The sequence below is a fragment of the Canis lupus genome, chromosome 9 (assembly GCF_003254725.2).
Source record: "Canis lupus dingo isolate Sandy chromosome 9, ASM325472v2, whole genome shotgun sequence".
NCBI classification, from domain to species: Eukaryota; Metazoa; Chordata; class Mammalia; order Carnivora; family Canidae; genus Canis; species Canis lupus.
Window position 1 is genome coordinate 42,496,441 of NC_064251.1, and position 21,204 is coordinate 42,517,644.

General features: G+C 54.3%; 1 protein-coding gene across 1 annotated transcript; it reads right to left on the bottom strand.

Annotated features, from left to right (window-relative positions):
- Positions 1 to 320: 320 nt before the first annotated feature.
- On the bottom strand, positions 321 to 19,702 carry LOC125755831 (uncharacterized). The gene is made up of 4 exons (XM_049114805.1): positions 19,281 to 19,702; positions 4,273 to 4,494; positions 2,826 to 3,357; positions 321 to 1,111 (listed from the first exon to the last, which is right to left on the bottom strand). Exons 1-3 carry the CDS (start codon positions 19,632 to 19,634, stop codon positions 3,157 to 3,159), a joined length of 777 nt encoding a protein of 258 aa, XP_048970762.1. The 5' UTR covers positions 19,635 to 19,702; the 3' UTR covers positions 321 to 1,111; positions 2,826 to 3,156.
- Positions 19,703 to 21,204: the final 1,502 nt, after the last annotated feature.

Below are 21,204 nucleotides of genomic sequence, written 5' to 3' on the forward strand. Positions count from 1 at the left end.
ATCCACAGGAAAAAACAAATGGCATGAAAAGGTGAAGAACATGACTACAACTCATCCTGACTGTCCCTCCTGGCAATGACATTCTTGAGCACAAGGATTCCATGAGCAACCTCCCCCAAGCAGTCTGAGGTTGTTATTAAGGAACACCCATGCCCCGGTGCTACATAACGGGCCACTTGTGTTTCTGGTGCAAGCGGCAGGGTCCCTCAGCCGTGTGACCTTGGACAAGTCATTCTACCTCTCTGACCATTAGTCTCCTCGACTGTAAAATGAGACTGAGGTCTAGGTGCAAAAATGGAAACATATGCCCACACAAAGACTCATGTTCAAAGCAGCTTTATTTGTAACAGTCACAATCCAGAAATAGCCTAAATGACCACCCTCTGATATATGGCTGAGCAAACAGTGGTACATCCATACAGTGGAATGCTTCTCAGTAGTAAGGCATGAACTACTGAGGCACACGGCATGGGTGAATCTCAAAGACATACTGAATAAAGCCAGACACAAAAGAGTATACGCTAAATGATAATACTTATGAAATTCTAGAAAAGGCAAAATCAACCTCTACAACAAAGCAGGTCAGTGGTTGTCCTGGAGCTTGAAATGTTCTATATCTCAATGGTGGTAGTTACAAGGGTGTACCCGTTTGATAAAACTTGACTTGGGCACTTAAAATGGGTAGATTTTATTGCATGTAAAGTATACCTCAGAAATGATTTTTTTTTAAATAAGACCAAAGAAAAATATTGCTTTATTAGGACCCTCTCTATGACAGAAACCCAACTCAGGATAATTTTAGCAAAAAAGAAATGCTTTGGCTCATATAATCAGGTGAATCCATGGCTACGTTAGCTTCAGGAATGGCTGGATCCAGGGGCTTACTGATGTCTGGATAGGATATTCTCTCCATTTCTGAGCTCTTTCCTTTGTTGACTTCGACCTCAAGTAGAGAACAGGATGGCCACCAGCAGCTCCATCAACCTGGCAAATTCCATGAAAAACAAATGCCTCTTTCCCTGTAGTTGCTGCAAAACCCCCAAGGGGGAGTCTTCATGTCCATCCTGATCCATGTTTGCCTCTAATGTGAGGGTGGCGGAGAGGTGATCCTCTGAAGGAGAAGAGACGTTATCAGGAGAAAGGGCTGTGGATGCTGGGTAGGGAAAGCTGACAAGTGGCCATCACATTTCTCTACACACCCAGAGGGTGGTATTATCACCCATCCCTACCTCCAACCATCTCCAGGTATTAGGAACACCTAAACTCATTGAAGGCTGAAGTGTGCTTTTTTGTGACGTCACAGGCCTGTCTGTGAGTTAGATACAAAGTCAAAACAGAAAGCGAGCACTAATCTCTTCCCCACCAGCCAAGGCAAACAGAAGGCCCTTCCTGCCTGTGCTGGGCTGTCTGCACCCAAGGAGGCTGGTGGGGGAGGGAGGAGCTCTGCTGCAGCTACACTGGCCCAGGCCCAGAGGGAACGCCTTGGAGCTGGCGTCCGGACTTGCAGGACGAACGTCAAGGAGGGGAAGGAGGCCTCCATGGGCTGTGGGTCTCAGCGGGCCCAACCCAAGAGGAATGCAGCACTGGAAGCCAGAGGCACCATCCCTACAGGGTCCCGCCAGGGCAGGAGGGCCAGAGAGGAAGAGGAAGGAAAGGTCATCTTTGTAGAGATAAGGATGGAAGGCACCATCCAACATACTGAGACCCAAACCTCACTTCCTGAGCAGTGCAACTGCATTGAGCATCTTCTCTATGCCAGACACCTCCCAGGATTCTCTGCTGAAGTGTCCTCCTCAAAGGGGCACGAAGGGAGCAACGGCTTCGTATTTGTATTCAGAAGCCTTACATTCAGACACATCTCTAAAGGGCACTATTATGCCCATCGGACAAATGAGGCAAGACTCCAAGGTGGGGGGCATTTACTCAAGGCCCCCAGCTACGTGGTTGCCCCTGACCAGACTCCTGGGCAAAGCCCTGTCCCTCCCCACACCCCAACTCCAGAAGCTCAGAGCTCTGGCCTCAGCCCGACTGCTCTAGGCTGTAAGTTGAGCTGAGGTTATTTCTGACCCAGGTAAGCCAAGGCAGCTTAGGGCCACCTCCCAACCCGGTCCCCCAAGGAGCATGGGCAAAGAAAGCCTGAGCTGAGGTCAACCGCCCTGTTTCCCACCAACGTGCTGGCTGAGTCTGCCTGCCCAACCATCCTGTTTTCTGGGAAGCAGGTTAAAAGGATGTCATTGCCAAGAGTGTGCAGTCCGCTGCAAAATAGCTGGTAGGGGGGTAGGGGGAGAGCCAGACTGAGAAAGAGAGAGCCAAGGCCAACAAGGGAAGGCGTGGCCAAGGCTCAGGCCCTCATTGCCCAAGAAAGCCTGTGGGCCTGGCCCAGAGCTGCTGGGCTCTGGGAAAGTAGGGTTCTCAGCTCCTTGCTCCACCCAGCATGTGTGAGGCAGGCTGGCCCTCCAGCTCTGCAGACTGGTCCAGGAACAGCCGACCGCTTCCTGGAGTTCACAATGCTCCCGCCCATGAGATCCCTGCACTGGCAGCCTGCCCAGGTGGCCCTCTGGCCAGGCTCCTGGACGCTAGCTCCATAGGAAAGAGGGAGGGGGAGGGACAGCCTTCTGGAGACCTAGGCACCTCCAGCAGGGGTCCTGACCCCTAGGGCTGCCAGCCCAGAGCGGGGCCTAGATGAGCAAGCCCCACACGGGCCGTGCTCCTTCCTAGACACCTCTGTGCAGGCAGGGAGCAGGGAACCAGGGGCCTCTGCCAGCCACAGCTGCGTTACCTAGGCCACGCCTCTGGTGTGTTCTGAAAATGGGGTTAAATCTTACCCGGCCCAGAACTGGGATCCTGGGACACATGGCAGGCTGAATGGGGGCAGCTGTGGATGCAGGCTGGCCAGGTGCGCAGTCACATCAGGAAGACCCAGGGGTGGGAACCCAGCCTCCCTGTGGTGCAGATACCTCCTCCATGAGACAGCAGCACCCACCCACGCACCTCCGGATACTGGCTGACCAAATGCTTAAGTATTAGTAAGCATCAGGATATGCTTGTTAGAACCGAATGCTAATTATAAGTAATTATTACTGAAAGCCCTGGCCCTGGGAGCCAGCCCCAGCTCTGCCCATCCTAGCTGTGTCTTCTGGTGGGTATCCGGACCACTCATGCCTCAGCCCATCCTGTAAAATGAGGATCAAAAGATGACTCTGAGCAGCAGGGAAAAGCATCGGACGTAAAATTCTGCCAGCTGCAGATGGTCGCATCTTCTCGACTGGGCTCTGAAGGCAGAGCCTCAACAATCTCTTCAGCTCTAACTTGTGGCCACGGAGCCAGAGTAGTTCTCCGGCTGCTTAATAGGAGCACCTGAGTGAGGAGCAGAAGACAAAGATACCCATCCCTGGGTGCCCTCCTCTACCCCCATTCCTGGCAGCCCAAATCCAACTGGCCTTGATGGCTGGGGAGGAGGAACAGGGGCTGACATGGGTAGAAGGCTTCCCAGAATCTTAGTGCAGCCGGAGTCTAGAGGCAGTGTAGCAGCCCACGTGGAAATCAATCAGGACAAAGCCTACAGGTTTAGCCTCCCCAACTTCATCAATCTCCGTGGAGAAGAGCGAACTAGTGTAGCTCCAGTACCCACCACTGAGAGCTCTGAGGTTCCTGGCTGCAGGCGAGCTTTGGCTCATCCCACTTGGCAAAAAGAAGAGAGAGACTCTGGCTCCCAAGGGCACAGGACCATTGCTCAAATGGGTTATAAGCCTCACGCCTTTTAAAAGCCCTAGTCCTGCTAACTGGGTGGGGGTGTGTATGCACATAGGGGAAAAATGCTGGAAGGATCTATTTCATTAGCAGACATTATCTCTAGGCACAGCATTTTTATAAGCCTTTTCCTCCTTCTGAATTTTGAAATGCTCTACAATGGAAGGCGGTTCTTCTATAGTTGGGGGGGAAACAGTACTCAGCTTTATTTTTCATGTATTACCTTTTTCAACAAATTGATGAGGTTTTTTGTTTGTTTTTTGCAAGTGTTTATAAAGAATGAGGAACAAATTCAGGAATAAGGAGGTTTGGGAGGGATGGCAGGGCAGGGCAAAGGGGCCTTAGGGAGAGAGAGCTGATTTAAAGTTAGCAAAGGCTTAGCTATGAGGAATGACAAAGCACCCCATGCTTATTGTAGGTGGTGAGAATCTCACTTAATGAAAACCCCATCCACCTCTTCCCAAGAAGGGATAAACATCACTCCACACCCCACCCCACCCCTAACCTCCTGTTAACCTTTACCTTGACGCTGTCCTTTCTCCTGGGTGGAAGAATGCTGAGGCTCCTGAGCAAACCCAGCCCTTTAAAAACTGTCTCTGGGAGAGCTGGTGTGGAGGCCCAGCTGGGATGACCAGAGCCTAAGGAGCAAGAGGCCAGGCTGGCCAGAAGGATGATCACACGGTCAGGGTCCTGCAGACAGCCATCTTCTCCAGTGACCAGAGTTGCAAGTCTGCGCCTGGAAACCTAAGAAATAGCTGGAGGATTAATTTCCCTTGCTGACCTGTGATGTCGATGAGCCCTGGGGTGGAGCACAGCAGCAGGCACAGTCCTGCTTGCTGCTTGATCACCTTCCTGTCTGTCCACGCATGGGCAAGCCACCTGCTCAGCCTCAGCTAGAGGGGAAGGACTGTTGCTTTGGGACCTGGGAACATTCTTGTGAATTGGCTTTCCTGGGTTGAGAGGGATGTGTCACAAATTGGTATTTCCTCTTGACAGTCCCCCAGCAAGTAACCCTAAATCCACTCAAGACAAGGCTCAGCCAAAATGTCTGGGGTGGGCTGGAAGAGGTGGGGATGGGGGTGCCTACTGAGAAGGGAGGAGCCCCGGGAGGTGAAAGCAGGATAGAGTGTTCTCTATCCCAGCTGAGAAAAAGCAAGCTCCAAGGGTACAGCAGGGATTGGCGGGGAGAAGCCCTTGAATCCACCAGGAGCATGTTTTCAAAATGGCCAGGCCACTGGCTCTCGGGGAGTGGGCTGGGCTCCCTGTTTTAAAATGCAGTACAGTTTCCTGCCCGGGTGCCTTCACCCCTCCTGCCCTTAAACAGTTCCAACTTCTCAGGAGCGGTGGGCATCCTAGCCAGCCCAACACCGCTGCTCTTGACATAACCAGCCCCAAGGGCACCCATCCTGGGGCCCTGCCCATGCAGCCGGCCTCCTGCAAACCTTCACCACACACAAACTGAGGAGGCCCTGTGTTCTCCTGAGTTCCAATCTGCGCAGGACTGTCTCAATGCTCAGCCCTCCCTAACCCTCCTCCAAAGAAAAAAAAGAAAAGAAATTGTAAACATATATGCAAATCAATGCACTGGCCCAACAGAATTGTTTTAATAATTCACTCTCGTTTCAAGAGGATGGGGGAGGACATCCCAACGTGACCCCAGGAAGCACTTCCTGTCCCAGGGTGGCCAGGTAGGCAAGGGGTGGGTTGGCAGCTGCTGCCCGATGCACACTGCAAGAACAATAAGGATTTTTAGGGGCATTATGACTGAGTCAGAAAACACAGCTGCCCCTGAAAGTCCCTCATTTTTCTTGCTGTCCTTGAACACTCTCCAGGTAAGTAAGCAGTCAACCAGCTGGCCCAGGGGGGCTGAGGTGAAGACGGTAAACCCTCACCCGACGCCGATCCACCACCCTACAGCCAGAGAGCTCTGTGGTGGGTAGGGGGGCTGCCGAGTCTCCACCGTGGCACAATTCTTGCCAATGTTTGGCCTGGCAGGTGGCCAGCCTCACTGCCCCCCACAGCACGCCCAGGAATGACCAGCCTTTGCTCCACCCAGAGCCAATTTTCTAAATGCCGTGCTTTCTGCCCACAACAAGCCATGGACTGGAATGTAAAGGAATCCCAAGTGGACGAGAACAGTCCCAAGAACTAGGGAATGCAGTAAGACCCTCGAGCAGTCATCTGGCCCTTGTGTTCACCTGTGGGGTGTAGAGCCATCTTGTAGAGGCTGAGCACCTGACAAGCCAAGTGAAGTCACAGGCCTACTGTGGCATAGGAATGCAAGAGTCAGCCCCAGACTTCCTCAGAGGTCAAGCTGGGTGAGGGTAGAGAGGAGAATATGGGGTGGGGGGTGGTCATAGCTGCTCGACTCCTAAAGCCCAAGAGAAGAACTACTGAAAGAACTAAGACTTTAGTAAGAGTCGGGGGGATGGGGGCTGAGCTCTGGTTCCCATGGCTTTGCTTTACCCTGTCTCTAAAACGGGTCCAGTTGGAACTAAGCACCCACCATCTCTTCCCTTTTAGAGGACTTAAGAGAATTTCAGCTGTCGTAGGAACAAAGGCTCAGCTCTTGAAAAGCCAACAGTCACAGACCCTCTGTCCCTTGTAGGAGGCAAGAGGGTGCAACATGCGAGAAACAGCACACTGTCCAGCCTTCCCCAGGCTCTAACACATCCTGCCCACTTCATCAGAGGTGGGCTCTGGAAGAGGCAAGAGCATTAGGCTGGCCTGAGTAGGAACGCAGGTCCCCGACCACTACAAAAATAGCCTATAATGGGCAAAGACAGCTAGTATGTCTCGGGTGGCCTTCAGGTTCAAAACAACCAGCTGACAGGCTCTGCTGGGAGGCATAGGTGGGAATAAACTAGGAATGGGGTGAGAGAATGGTCAGAAACTGACCAAGAAGAAAGGGAAGAGGATGGTGATTGATTTCTTTACTTACAGGAGGATGAAAGGGGCTTCCAGAACCAGAGCCTGGTTTATGGGCCTTCTTTCTGGGGTGATCCCTTCTACAGCCCAATCTGAGCGGGCCTCCAGGGCAGCAAAGGCTCCCCTCTATAGGCCCTGGGCTTTTGACTCCTCTGAAGCTCATGGTGCAGAATGCCACCCATTGGTGGATCACTTGTGCCCTGAAGCCAGGCCATTCCACCCAGGCCCCCAGGCCCAGGACCTGCCCAACTGGCCACTGGGAACATGCCCCACCCACCCTGACACCCCACCTACCTTGACACCGCACTACCCGTTGGGGGCCTGTCACCAGTCATGCTATGTGTGTACCACCTGTAGCCTCTCAGAACATGGGCGGCCCTGCTGCGGTGAAAGCACAGCCCACAGAAGACAGACCTGGTGCCATTCTCTATTTACTTGCTGTGTGACCATGTATAAGTCACCTCACTTCTCTGTGCCTTGGCTTTCACATTTGTAACTAGGAACAAAGAAGAAGCCCACTTTGCAGGGCTGTGGGAGGATTGAAGGGAAATAAATATACCAAGCACTTAGCAGGTTCCTGACAAAAGTCTATCACCCTCTCCAAGTGGTTTCCCCTTCCCCCTCCGACCCCAAGGGCGGGGGCTAGGCCAGGAGCCCCTGGGAGTTGCCAAAGACTCATATCACGGAGAATTCTTCCCCTCTTGGAAGAGCAACTGGGACAAGGTTCTGGGCATAGGCCTTGCTGCTCCCTGAGCACTACGGTAGCACCTTCACCCCACAGCACAGGACCTTCCTTGTCCAGACTGAGAGGAAGTATGCCCAGAAACCTAGCAGCCTGGCTACCGCCTTACCCTTGCCCAACTATGTTATGACAACTGTCCTCTCGCCCACAGCCTTCTACCCTAACCAAGATCATGGCCATACACTCCTCCAGCAAAACCCAAGCTGTCCCCTACACACCAGGACCAAAGCCATCTGAACCACTCAACAACATGATCGTGCTTCGCCTGCTCAGAAGCCCCAGCCCTCAGTTTGCACAACTTCCATGTGAACTGGTCCTGCCACCTGGGGTGCACTGGCTCCAGTACAGCAGGACAGAGTGAGGATGAGACCCAGCTCACGGCTTCACGGCCACAGGGCCTTCTGTGGGCTATTCAACCCCTCTGGACTTTGGTCCACTCCTCTGCAAGATCAGGGTAACTACCTGTTTCGGGGGCCTTTGGGAGGATTTAAGTTCATTCGCATCGAAGGCTTAGAACTCTGCCTGGCACAAAGCATTCTATCAGGGTGAGCGATCATGACTGGCACCCCCTGCTGTGTTCTTCTGGACTCAGCTTCCCTCTTCTGGGTAACCTTTCCTGACCCCAGCCCCTTCTTTCTCCCTGCTCCCCCTGACCCCATGCTTGTGAAGCTGCTTTACCTACTGGCCTCCCAGCTGCCCAGTCCTCAAACCACATACATCCCAATCACACACTTATTAGCAATGCTGGCTCCAGGGCCCCAGTGTGCATTGCAAACAGGCTCCCTGTATGATTCTTGGGGACACCCCCAGCTTCCAGCTTCAGAAGCACCGCTCTAAGCCATCTACTCACCTTAGGACAAGCAATGTCCCATGACCCAGATATTCGATAATGAGGTGAGGTGGGGTAGGAGTGGGATGCTGCCCAAGGAGTGGCCAGAGGATGACCCCCTGCCGTGCTAGGCATGTGACAGTGACTGACTTGGGCATGGCTGACAGCAGACTCCACCCCCACCCAATTGCAGGTCCCCTGGCCTTTCCTGAGCCTGGCCAGTGCTGATCACATGTTGATGACCGAGGGCCTGTCCCCGCTGCTGGGGGGGGGGGGGGGGGGGCGGAGGGTAATGTGTGTGAAAAGCCATCAAGGTTTCCAGAGGAGCTGCAGAGTAAGGAGGCTCCACTCTGAATTTGGAGTCCCTAAAATAGCCAGCAACCCACAAAACCATGGTGGAAGGAAAAAAAAAAAAAAAAGCCAACCAGAGTTATCAGCCCTTGTTTGGAATTTGCTTTAGAAAAAGAAAAGTATGTGCCAGTCCCACCCGGACTAGGGAAGGAAGTGGTTGGGCAGTGGGCAACAGTCCCAAAATGTCTTGGGGGAACCCGTCCTCCAGAGAAGCTCCTGGGCAGACAGGGATGCTGGGGCCTGCAGCAGGGGCTGGCTGACATGGTCTGGCCCTGGGGCCTGCAGAGGCCCAGCATGCTTTGAGTCAGGGGCCAAACTCCCCTGGCAAAGGGAGCTGAGTCAGGCCAGCTAGAGGGATGCTGGTGCTCCAATCCAGGGGAGAGGGCTCTACAGGCCCTTCCCCTGGCACCTACCTAGTCAGCCCCAGGACAGCTGGGCTGGAGTCTCTGCTGCCCCAGAAAACCTTCCTGAACTCGCTGGCCCAATCCACCCATGCTGGCTGTTCACAGGCTGGGATGAACAAAGCCAGGAGACCTGAAACTTCTCTATTAGAGTCCCCAGGTTTACAATAACCAATCTCTCTCAGCCGGAAATTCTTTTGCTAAGAACATCTCAGCTCCTAAATGCTTGTACTCACCCCCTTCGGCTCCCCCCCCCCCCAAACTCTCCAGCCCTGCCTGGCCTGATGGCGACTGGCCAACATGCCTTGGGGTTGGCGCAGCCCCCCAAAAAGAATTCATCAGTGAGTAGAGGTCCAAGTGCCCCTAGGCAAATTTGGCTCAGAGCCTGAATGCATCTTTCTGTACAAATACCCACTCCTGCTAATAAGGCTGGTCCAAGGAGGCAGCACACTCCTTTCGTCCACAGCCGGAGCCAGGAGTGGGTTCCGCCACCAGAGCCACACCTTTGGTCTCTTTAAGGGAGACTCCACAGGAGAGGGAAACAAGACAAGCAGAGAAGGCACGCAGACAGCTCAGCCAACAGTATGGGAAAGAAGAATCTACGTTTAAAGATGCATTGAGAGATGCCTGGGTGGCTCAGTTGAGTGTCTGCCTTGGGTTCAGGGCGTGATCCTGGGGTCCTGGGCTTGAGTTCTGCATCAGGCTCCCCGAGAGTAGCCTGCCTCTCTCTGTGTCTCATAAATAAATAAATAAAATCTTTAAAAAAAAAGATGCTTTGATCCTTCTCACAGGAGTTGGCAGACTGAAGGCCCGTGGGCCAAACCCACACCACCTCTTGTTTTTATATATAAAGTTTTATTACAACACAGGTGGACTCCTTCACGTAGTATCTATGACTGCTTGCACACCAAAAGAGAAGAGTTCCAATAGAGAGAAACCCTATTTGGCCTAGAAAAAACTTCACCCACGCCTGTTTCTGAGCAGTATTCACTCAGTACCTAGTGTGCTCCAGACACAGAACACAACAGTGAGCAAAATCTCTGAGCCTTTATGGGGCTTAAGGCCTGATGAGGGAAGAGCTCCGAGGACTGTGAGGCCTGCTTCTTGGGCATCTGGCCCACCTGTCAGTTGGCCCCTGGCTCAGCCCACAGGCTCCTTCTGGGCCCCCAGCCTGGGGCACAGAGCTGCCATCTCTCACCTAGAACCCTCAGACCATATGTATTTCAGAACTGTTGAGGGGTTTAAAAAGGTAAAGATGCACATACCACATATTTTGCAATACTCCCGCAGGGCAGCACCCCTAATTAAACACATTCACATCTCTGCAATGAAACCCACGAATGTTCACACCCCCTAAGAGAAATACAGATTCTAATGGTCTCAAGTCAGTTTTGGGGCAGGTTTTCCCATGAAATCATTTATAACAACAAACTTCTGGTTTTCAGGTAAGGACCGTGAGCCTGCACCAATTAAGAGCTAAAAAGTACAAATGGATAAAGATGTGGTCTATAAATACAATGGAATAGGGATCCCTGGGTGGCTCGGCGGTTTGGCGCCTGCCTTTGGCCCAGGGCGTGATCCTGGAGTCCTGGGATCAAGTCCCGGCATGGAGCCTGCTTCTCCCTCTGCCTGTGTCTCTGCCTCTCTCTCTCTCTGTCTATCATAAATAAATAAATAAATCTTAAAATAAATAAACAAATAAATAAATACAATGGAATATTACTCAGCCATTAGAAATGACGAATACCCACCATTTGCTTCGATGTAGATGGAACCTGAGGGTATTATGCGGAGTGAAGTAAGTCAATCAGAGAAGAAAAATCATATGGTTTCACTCATACAGAGAATATAAGAAATAGTGAAAGGGATTATAGGGGAAAGGAGAGAAAATGAGTGGGAAAAATCAGAAAGGGTGACCAAACATAAGAGACTCCTAACTCTGGGAAACGAACAAGGGGTAGTAGAAGGGGAGATGGATGGAGGGTTGGGGTGACTGAGTGACGAGCAGTGAGGGGGGCACTTGACGGGATGATCACTGGGTGTTATACTATATGTTGGCAAATCGAACTCCAATAAAAATATATACGACAACAAAAAAAAAGTACAAAAGCTGGATCCCAGCTTCATTCCCTGGTCTTGGCTGTAGTTCCCCACCCCTGCAGACTCTCCCCGTGGCCACCAGGCACAAAGCAAGTACACATGAGGCATGCCCAAAAGATGAACTGAATGAACTATCACCAGGACTTTTTTCCTCAAAGAACAGCCACTGACATTACTGCTGATAAATGTAAAAAAAGCAGCATTTAAAACCTGCCTTCATCGATCTGCTCCACTGTCAGGAGCAAAGAGAAGCAGAAATGATGAATAATTTTTTCAACTCCATGTACTTGAGCTAAGGAAGTTGAAACTTTTGTCTGGACACTGTTGCTGCCTGGTGGGCAGCACAGGAGGTGTTTTACTGGGAGCAGGTGAGGGGATGGTAACCAGAACTGAAAACACATGATTTTTTTTCCCCTTTGTGTAATTGCTCTGAACCTCCCTGTGGCCAAAGTTCCATTTGGAAGTCTACAATAATTCATCTCATCACACATTCCTAACAGCTAATTAGAAAAATGTACTAATTGGGTAATCTGGTTTCAGATGTTCTAATTATATTCCTTTGGAGAAGAAAAAAGCAAAAAAAAAAAAAAAAAACCAAAAAACCCACTACATATTATTTTTATGTACATATAATTTAATAGCATTTCTTCCACCAAAGAGTGTAAAACATCCAGAAAGTTTAAATTATAAGTTTAAAAAACCAAAAACCTCAAGCCTTACGACAGTCATCCTGAAAGAGTATTTTTAATACCCATTATCTATAAACAGTGGAATCATCTACAAAATGCAGTGCTTCTGCAGTAAAGGGTGATAACTTGAAAATATTTCAGCAATACCTCCCATCAGCGGTCCTGAAAGTAAGTGGCTTTCTCCCCTCCCACCCCTCTTTGATGCAACAGGGTTTCAGCATTCTGAAATGTCATACCCTCTGTTTCTTAATAGAGCACTCCTACAAATGACTCCCAGAAATTTCCTCATCGCCTGAGATTTCTAAACCCCAAATTGGGAAAGAGGTTCTGGACTCCACAGATGAGCTCTGCCTAACCCGGCTCTGGGCAGATTTTTAGGAGGGATTTTACTCCAGAATTGGGAAACATGTAGATCCTGACAAAACGCCTGGGGTAAGAAGGTGAGAGGGGATGTTGGCTGGCTGCGAAGGGGCCTGCACGCTAGAGCGCCGGCCTGGGGCAGGGCATCCCTCCCAGAGCCGACCGCCTGGGGGGCGGGGCCAGCGGCCGTGGGCGGGGCCAGCCAGGCCCTCAACCAACCAGAGCCGCCTGCGACCTCCAGGACTATATTTAGTCAGGGCTGACTGCCCTCCACGGGGCGGGGCGCCCAGCGCGGCCACCTGCGAGCCCCGGCGCCTGCGGCCCTGCCACCGCGGTGCCGACGTGCTGGGACACCACGACTCCTGGTGGAGAGGGCACAGGCATCCTCTCTGGCATTTCCTCCAGCCCTGGCGGGGCACACGTGCTGCCCATCTGACAAATCCAGTCTGCCCGTCTGCCCGACCAGGAGGGACCACGCTGGGCACGCATGGCCCGGCCACAGGCCCGCAGGCCGGGCTGCGGAGAGCACCAGGGGCCCGCAGTGACACCGGCCCTGGCACGGGCCACTCCAGTTAGTTTCACTTTCTGGCTTTCATCCTGGGCCAACTCTCACCCTGATGCAAGAAAATCGCCTTTGAATGCCAAGAGAGAAAAATCCTCAAAAATGTTCCTTGTCATTTGCTTTTTTTCTGAGGACACGGTTTTCCTCTGAAGACCCGGTAACAGGCTTTGGTGAAAATCCCAACTGCGTAACTTCAGTCCCCCGGGCTGTTCAACTCTAATATGATTACACATCTAAATGCAATAAACGGGGCAAAGTGGTATTATTTTTCTGGGAAAAACCAACATCATAAAAGGGTCTTTATTGAATCAAGGGCCCCAGAACTGTTCTCTTGCCTAATTATGGCTCCCCAGTGAATGAGGCCCGGTTTCCAGGCAGGAGTCCTCACAACTCCCCAGCCCAAAGGGCAATGGAATATTTGTCGCGACTTGTCTAATTACAACAAAATCCACCAAAAGGACGAAAGGGAGGATGCCAAGTAGGTTGGCAGCAGCCCCATCCCCCCACTCGGGAGCTGGAAAGAGGGGGAGCTGGTTCTCCAGCCCACTTCTATTTAAGGAGCAGCCCCCCTGCTCCACCCCACCCCTCACATTCAAGTCAAGGTCCTGGACCCCGCGCCCCTTCCCACTGTCAGTGCTTAAGTGGTTTTCCAGCACCTAGCACTGCCCCTCTATCCTCATCTATATAGAAAAGGCCCATCGACGAAATGTGATATATTGCCAGATGGTTTAACGTTCAGTGACTTGGCCAAGGTTAGTGTGCGTCCAGACCTGAGTGACAATGACTGCTTGCTCTCACCAGACACAGGAGAGGCAGGGGAAGAGAGAGGGAGACCCAGGCCAGGGGAGGGTGAACCCCCCACGCTGACCAGCTGGGAGCACGTGGTCTGGTTGACTTTTCTCAGATAGACAGCGGTCTGGCTAGGCAAGTTGGAGACTAACATTTTGCTCATATGCAAGTCCTGGTTCCAAGTATCTGTTTAATCGCCCTCAAAGTTCCCAGAGCAAAGATACATTTTCCCCGCCATGTTTTTAAGCTCACAACAGCAAGCTCTGTGGGAAGGGATTCAAGGGAATGTTATCTCGACTCTCCTACTAACCTGTGTCTTCACATGGGCAGAGGAGAGGGACTGCATGAACCCACCCCCGGGAGAGTCAGCAACACGCCCCCCACCCCCCACCCCCACATACCAGGCTGTAACCAGCATGTCTCCCTGAAGAAGCAATGACTTTTCTGCTCCCATCCCCCAGCAAGGGCTTGCTTTTCTCCCAATATTTTCTCCTCGGATATTAAGCCAGCAAGCTGCTTGCCAGGCTCAGGTTGTCTTTCCTCGACCTCACTGGGGTTTCTTCACTGGCCCCACAGGCCCTGGGATGAACTACTGGTGTCACTCAAGAACAGCTACACAGAACAGCTACACGTACTCCCCTCCCATCCAGCACACCTGGCCTTTCACATGCGTATTCTCATTTGATCCTCTGGTCCTATACAAGGCAGGCGTGTATCATCACAGCCAGGAAAACTGAGTCCCAGGAAGGCATGTCACTGGTCCAAGGTCACTCAGCTAGTCCATGGGAGAGCCTGGTTTCCAACTGCAAAGCCTACACCCTTTGGCCAATGCCTGCCTTCAGCAGGGAAGGATTTTTGTCTTCCACCAATCTTTTGGAAAGCCGGGTGCCAACAGCAGATAAGCAGCAATGCAACGCACTTGTTTTTAGGAGAGTAGGGGAGATCTACCTCGCAAAGGACAGGGAAAGAGAAAACTGAAGAGCAGAATGAATGCCTCAGTCACCAAGAAGGACAAGCTAGCTTTTCCCCTGAACCCCACACACCCGAGGGCAGAAATCCAGTGAGAGGAAGTGAGTTTCATGAGAATGAACCACAAAGTCTTCACAGACTGATCCAAATTTCCCAGCTGCACATTTCGGAGTCCCTTCCCCACCCCTCCAAACCACAGCCCCAGGTTCTAACCTTGTGCCCTCATCTGTGCCTCCTGGCCCAGAATCATGGAAGAAAGTTAAGGCTACAAGGGGTGTGTACACTACATTAAGCCCAATCCTCCACTTGAACGAGAAGGGGCTCTCCAGCCCAGAGTGGCAGAGCAGAGATTAAGATCAGGAGATGGTTCTTTCCACATAGCACCTCCCTCCCTAGTTCTCCTGGGCAGCAAACACAAGGGGTCTGGCTACAGGGCGATTTCAAAATTCCCCAGATTTCAAAATTCCCCAGACCGTGCCAAAGGGAGGAGGGAGAGAGCTGAGCAGTGGGTGAGAAGTCACCTGCTCCGTGGCCGCTGTGAGCCCAGCCTGCTGCCCACGGCCAGGGAGGACTACGAAGGTCTCTAAAGCACTGAAAAGATGATGGTCTCTCTTAAGCACTGGGTTGAAATTCAAAATAAAAACATCACTGAGCCATAAAAAAAAAAGTATAAGGAAGTCCAACAAAATTCTGATTTTTGTTTCCCGTGTTGATTACTCTGCAGTATTTTTTTTTTTTTTTTTTTTTGGAGTATCAACTTATTTCTTTCTACCACCATCCCCACTTTAATTTCGTACCCTGCTTGACGGATACCCCACTAGAGTACGTTAGCTCCCCACTGGGTCAATGAAGTAGCAAGCCAAAAGCAGCTGTGGCAATTCACCTTTCCTGGGGCCCTTTCACAAAATGTGCTCGGTGTCAGAACGCCAATCTTTGGGCCTTTCAGGCTGGATGTATTGCAGAGCAGATGTTCCAGGTGGCCACATGGGCACATCCAGGGTACTTTAAGTACTCTGTGCTGGCCCATCCAACCCCACCCACCTCCTGTTCCACAGCTCACATTTGCTGCCTCCCAACCTGGGAAGCCCCACTGCACCAGGAGTCTCCTGCACGGCAGCCAGGAGATGCTGGGGGAGCCTCTCCCCTCTGGGCCTCAGCCCCAGCCACGAGAGGACTAACCCCAGCCGGGGCCTGCCCCCTCCACAGGCTGGTAGACAAGAAAGGTGGAGCCAGGGGAAGAGGCTCCCAGGCATCATCTCCACTTTAGGATTACAAAGCTGCTGTTCCCAGTGGGTTAAGTAGCTTGCCCAAGGCTACATATTTAGACAGCAAGGGAGACAACCTTCCAACCTGCCAGCCCCTCACAAGCCTGAGGTCACAATCACTCTACACTGTTCTCAACCAACACGTATACACACGCAGATCCCAAATAAGAGAGCCGAGGAGATGAGCACGTCAAAGGTCCACTGGTGAGTGCCAGGCACCGAACCTCCATTGTTCCTATAAGCCTCACCACAATATGACATACCCCCGTTTACAAGGGAAGGAATGGGCACAGAGAAGTTACTTGCCCAAGGCCACTCAGCTGGCAGGTGGCAGTCAGGACTCCAACTCGAGCTCGTCTGGACCTAAGGTCTGTCTTCATGGCCCTCACAGTAGGCTGCTTCAAGAAAAACCCGTCACAGAACTCAGGCTGACCCCTTGCTCCTGGCACAACTCTTCCACAGATCTGTCACAGATTAGGAGCACTGCACTTTCGGTGTAGAAGAGCCGAGACGGGCCAGTGACCACCCGGTGGCAAAATCCACTGGGTGCGGGAGCGTCACCCAAAGTGCAAAGCAGGGGCCAGAATCCTGACCTTCGCTGAGGGTTCAGAAAACTTGGCTTTTGGGCAAAGGCAGACCTGGCAAAGCAGCTCAGAGGCCACTTTCAGGGACAGCCACCAGCACGCGACCCTGGAGATACTTTTAAGTATCAGAACTTCCAAAGTTGCTAGGACATGGGGGATGAGATGAGAGGGCTGGCTTCTCCCAACACTTCCTTTGCCAATCCTATCCTGCTGAACAAAAATGGATCTTTAATCTTTCCTAGGTTGGGATTTTTCTTTAAAAAAAAAAAAAAAAAAAAAAGCTACAAAGGCGAGGTTAATTATTCACCAAGCTGCAATCTACTTAAGAACTGAGGGAATACAAGTTTCCTCCCAGGAGGCAGGACCAGGTGTCCAGCTGGATTTTAAGTCTTCCATGGGTCTCCCTGGGGGTCTGGTTGAAACCCGTCCCTCCCACCAGCTTTCCACCCAGCATTTAGCTGCTTCCAGAGTAGAAGACGGCTCCAGGGCACACAAGTCTGCCTTGTAAGCCTCTTTCCCTGTGGAGCTAAGAGGTACCTGGCTAACAGGTACTTGGGGTGCTGCGGGGGTGGTGGGAGGGAGGCATCTGTTTCAGGGACTAATGAGAATTCAAAAGGGACAGAAAAATCAAAAGGCTCTCAACCAAAGCATAATTCCTAAATACAATGGCTTAAATCAAAGAACAAATCAGCTGCTGGGGGCCAGGCCAGCCCAGCCCACTGTGTGGCTGATTCAGTCACATTCTGCAAAGGAAAAATCCCGAAAAGGAAAAACGTAATCACTCACTTCCCCCAAAGCAATGAAGCACCAAGGCATTTCCTAAAAATCCCTAAAACCCAGGTCAGCCCCAGCTATGCCCAAGGGAAAACTGCCAGCCACCTGAACCAGTCCAGGAACGCTCCCGGCTCCTTATGCTTGATTCCCAGGACTTCTGTCCATGATCCCAGCGTCTGTCCCTTCCAGGGTGGGTGTGAATCAGCCAGCTGGGCCTGCTTTTCCACATCCCATCCCTCCAGCCCAGTTCTGTGGGGTTTTTTTTTTATGACCACATAACATTCTGGAGATTTCCACTTCATTTACTTTAAGATACTCATCCCCAGGGCTGGGAGAGGCGTGCGTTCAAAGGGAGAACTTTGTTTTCCCAACCTGGTTCAGTACTCCAGAGAAGAGAGCGATTTTTCTTTCTTTCTTTTTTTTTTTTTTTTTTTGAGAGCGATTTTTCTTAAATAGGGTAAGGCCTCCAGTTGAAGCTCCCTAGCCCACTCTTAGACAGTTCTGCCTCGACACTGAGAATTTGTTAAGATAACCTGTACGCTTAGATACCCGACCAAACAAACTTTTACACATAATTGTGGCATCTGCACTTACACAAACTAGGGCATGCAGGACAAACCTCACACTGAAAACATGCAGGCCAGCTGCATGGCAAGGCTGTGTCCACTCCTGGATTCACAGGCCCAACCTTGCCTCAGTGACCCCATAGCCCATGGGGTTCCCCTCCACATACCTGACCCCCTCCGTTCAGGCCCCCACATGACCACCAAAACAAGGGCAGAGGCTACATAGGGTTCCTGCAAAGTCCACTCCATACTAAGCCCACAGAAGCCTGTAGGAAAACCTTCCAGATGGAGGTCTGCGCACAACTTCCAGGGGGGGGGGGGGGGGGTTGGCCAACCTGGCTGGAGTGACTTCTCCCTCACCCTCCTCCTGCTTCTAGAAAACTCTCTGGGTTTCCAAAGCCAGGCGGAAGGGGGCCCAAGGTGCCCTGTTTTTGTCAGCTTGCCCTTCAGACTGTTCAGGTCACCTCACCGCGTGTTCCCAAATGTTTTTCCGAGGTCCCCACTGCCAAGATAGCCAAAACAAAATATAAACAAAAACAAACAAAGTCCCAACGCCCAAAAAACTCGAGGTTTCCGGGGCTGGTAGAGTTATTCTTTTGGGGGAGGGGGCCTAGAACAAAGTGCTCGGGTAGAGGGTGGAAGAAGGGGGAACCTCAGCATAAAACCCGAGAACTCCAGCCACAGTCAACACCAGTTGCATAGATTGGGGAACAAAAGAACAGTCCCACAAAGATGTATCTTTGAACAAACGGTGGTGGAAGGGAGCGGCAGGGGCTAACCCTCCACACCCCGTCCCATGTGCCCAGGGACAAGTCCAGAAATCGGTGATCCTCCCCACTTCCAAGCTCAAGGCAGCCGCCCCCCGGGGCGCGGCAGGGCAAGCCCCAGTGGGGGAATGCGCGTGGGGAGCGGGGGAGCTGGGGCGCCCGGGGGCTGGGGGTCAGGAGGCCTGTCTCCCCCCCAGTCCACATCCGCCCCGGCGGGAAGGACACCGACCTGACACCGCCTGCACACAGTGGCCGAGTTAAAGTTCTGAGCACATTCCCGCTGTGGCTGCGAAGCACGGGGATCCCCGGAACGTGCACGCGGCCCGCGCCGAGCGCCCCGCGCCCACCCTCTCCGGTGCGGCCCCCGCAGGGTCCCCGCTCCCGCTGGGCGCCGAGCTCCCGCCCTGCCGGCCTGGAGCTTGGAAAAGCCGCCGGTCCTGGGGGCCGAGGACTGGGACTTTGTAGGCCAGTTGAACCGACACCCTCATCTCGCCCGCAAAGACCCAGCCCTCGGCTCCCGCGCGTCTCCGAGTTGGCGGTGCGGGCCCGGCCCGACGGGCTCCCTCCGGCCGGATCCCGCCGCCCGCCTTCCGCGGCGCTGGGTGCCCCCGCGGCGTCCGCCCGCGACGGCCCCCGCCCCGCCCGACCTCGGCCCGCGGGCTCCGAAGCCGGCCTCCGGGGCGCTACGCGGCGTCGTGGCTTCCCGGCCCCCCCGGTGCAGGCCGAGGGCCGGGGGGGGACCAGCCTCCCCCGACCCCGCTCCCCCGCCGACAGCGCTCGACTCACTCGCCGAGGAACTTCGCCGCGACCCCACTCCGCGCCCGCGAGGCCCAGCCGCGCGCCGCCTCGGTTACCTGCGCTCGGATCCGCGGGGCCGGGCCGGGCCGGGCCGGGGCGCGGCGCCTCCCACCGCAGGCCGCGCCCTCCCGCACCGCCGAGCCCGCGTCGCCGCCGCGGGGGGTCGGGGAAGCCGCTGCGAGCGGGGCCCTGCTCCCCGACGTCCCGGGGGCCCCGCGCGCGCCCGGCCCGGGGCGGGGGCCTCGCTCAGCCCGCCCGGCCCCGGGGGCCGCCGCCGCCGCCCCCTCCCCGAGGAGCGCGAGCCCGGCGCCGCGGGGAGGGGAGCGGGGCGGCGAGACCCCTCGAAAGTTGGGGGCGCTCCTCTCGCCCGCTCGCGCGGCCCTAGCCAGCTCCACGTGCTGGTGACACATCAGGAAGGCTGCGCCCCGCGGCTCCCGGCGGGCGGACGCGGCCAGCGCCCGCCCGCACCGCCTCCCGGAGCCGAGCGGCCGGCGCCCCGCCCCGCCCCGCCCGCCCTCCGCCCGCCCCTCGGCGGCCCCGCCCCCGCCCCCGCCCCCGCCCCCGCCCCCGCCCCCGCCCCCGGCCGCGGCGCCCGCTCGGGGCTGAGGCACCCGCGGGCAGACGCGCGGGCGGGGGCGGGGGCCGGGGCCGGGGCGCCCCTCTGCCGGGCTCCCGAGCCGCCCGACTCGACCGACTCGACAGTTTCGAGTGCCTTCCTCCCAGGCACGCAGCCCTTCCCGCCCCCGAGCTCCAGTAATTTTCCCTCTTCCTCCTCTGACCGGTCCGAGCGGCTGCCGGCGCGTCCTCGCGCGAAGGCCGGCGCGGAGAGCCCCCTGCCGGCCACGCTGCTCCTGGGCCGCGGCCCCGCCCCGGCGGAGCGCTCCCGCGGCCTGCCTCGACCTCCCGCTTTGGAACCCGGAGCCGGCCGGGCGCGTCTTGCCGCCTTCGGGGACCACAACCGACGAGATAATCAGCGTCAGGCGCCCAGCCTGGGAACCGGCCGCACGCTCCGTTGAGATGTTAATTTTGTGTTTTCTCCCCCCATTCCCCCCCCCCCCCCCCCCCCCCCGGTTCCTGCAAACAACCGCTTTTAACTGCGCTTTCTGAAAACCTGAGCTCCTCTGGGGGGTCTGTGGGGAGAAAGGGTGGTAGAGAAAGGCTGAGACGCCCAGAGAGTGTTCCCAAGATTGGAGAGGTCGGAAGTCAGTGGGATCCCCTTTGTGGGGACCTGCTGGCCCACTCCCTCTGGACACGCCAGGACGTCGGCGGAGTAACTGCGTTTCCCGTCTGAGAGCGGCCTGGAGTGTCCGCGGGCCTCTCCAAGATGCCCATCCTCAAAATGGCAGGGTTCCAGGGAACATGAAGGAGACTGTAAGAGGGGATGCTGGAGATCCAAATCACTGCTGAGATTGAATGCCCCTGCCTCGCTTCAGATGGAGCCTTGGGGTCTCATCTAAGGAAAATAATAAGACATACCTGTTTGTGGTCTGATATGGATATTGGCTACGTTCCTATCTTCTCCTTTCTGGCTTCACCAACCCAAAACATGGCTTAAAACCTCACGGCGGTGGAAGTTGACTGGTTTATCTGCTCAATTAACGGGCTCCCCCCCACACGCAGGGAAGATGCCAGGACGAGGCAGACAGATGTGCGGGAGCAGGTCCTCCCAGGAGAGAGTGGCTCTAGGAAGGACGGAGGGCAGATGGCGGCCAGGCACTGGCAGAGGCACCCAGTGCTGGGGCAGCCTGAGCCGGCCCCAAGCGTCTGTAATCCTCATTTTGAGGGAGCCTAGGATTAGAAGGGAAGAAAGAGGAAGATGCCCTGACATTGCTGGTGATGCTGCCCATGCTAGAGGGGGCCTGGGGTTCATGCTGTTTTTTCTTCCCCTTTTATTGCTCTCTCTAAATCTGACAAACCCTTTGGATCTCGGAGCTTGGAGGAGCCTGGAGGAGCCGGTGCCCTGGGGGGATGAAAGGGCAG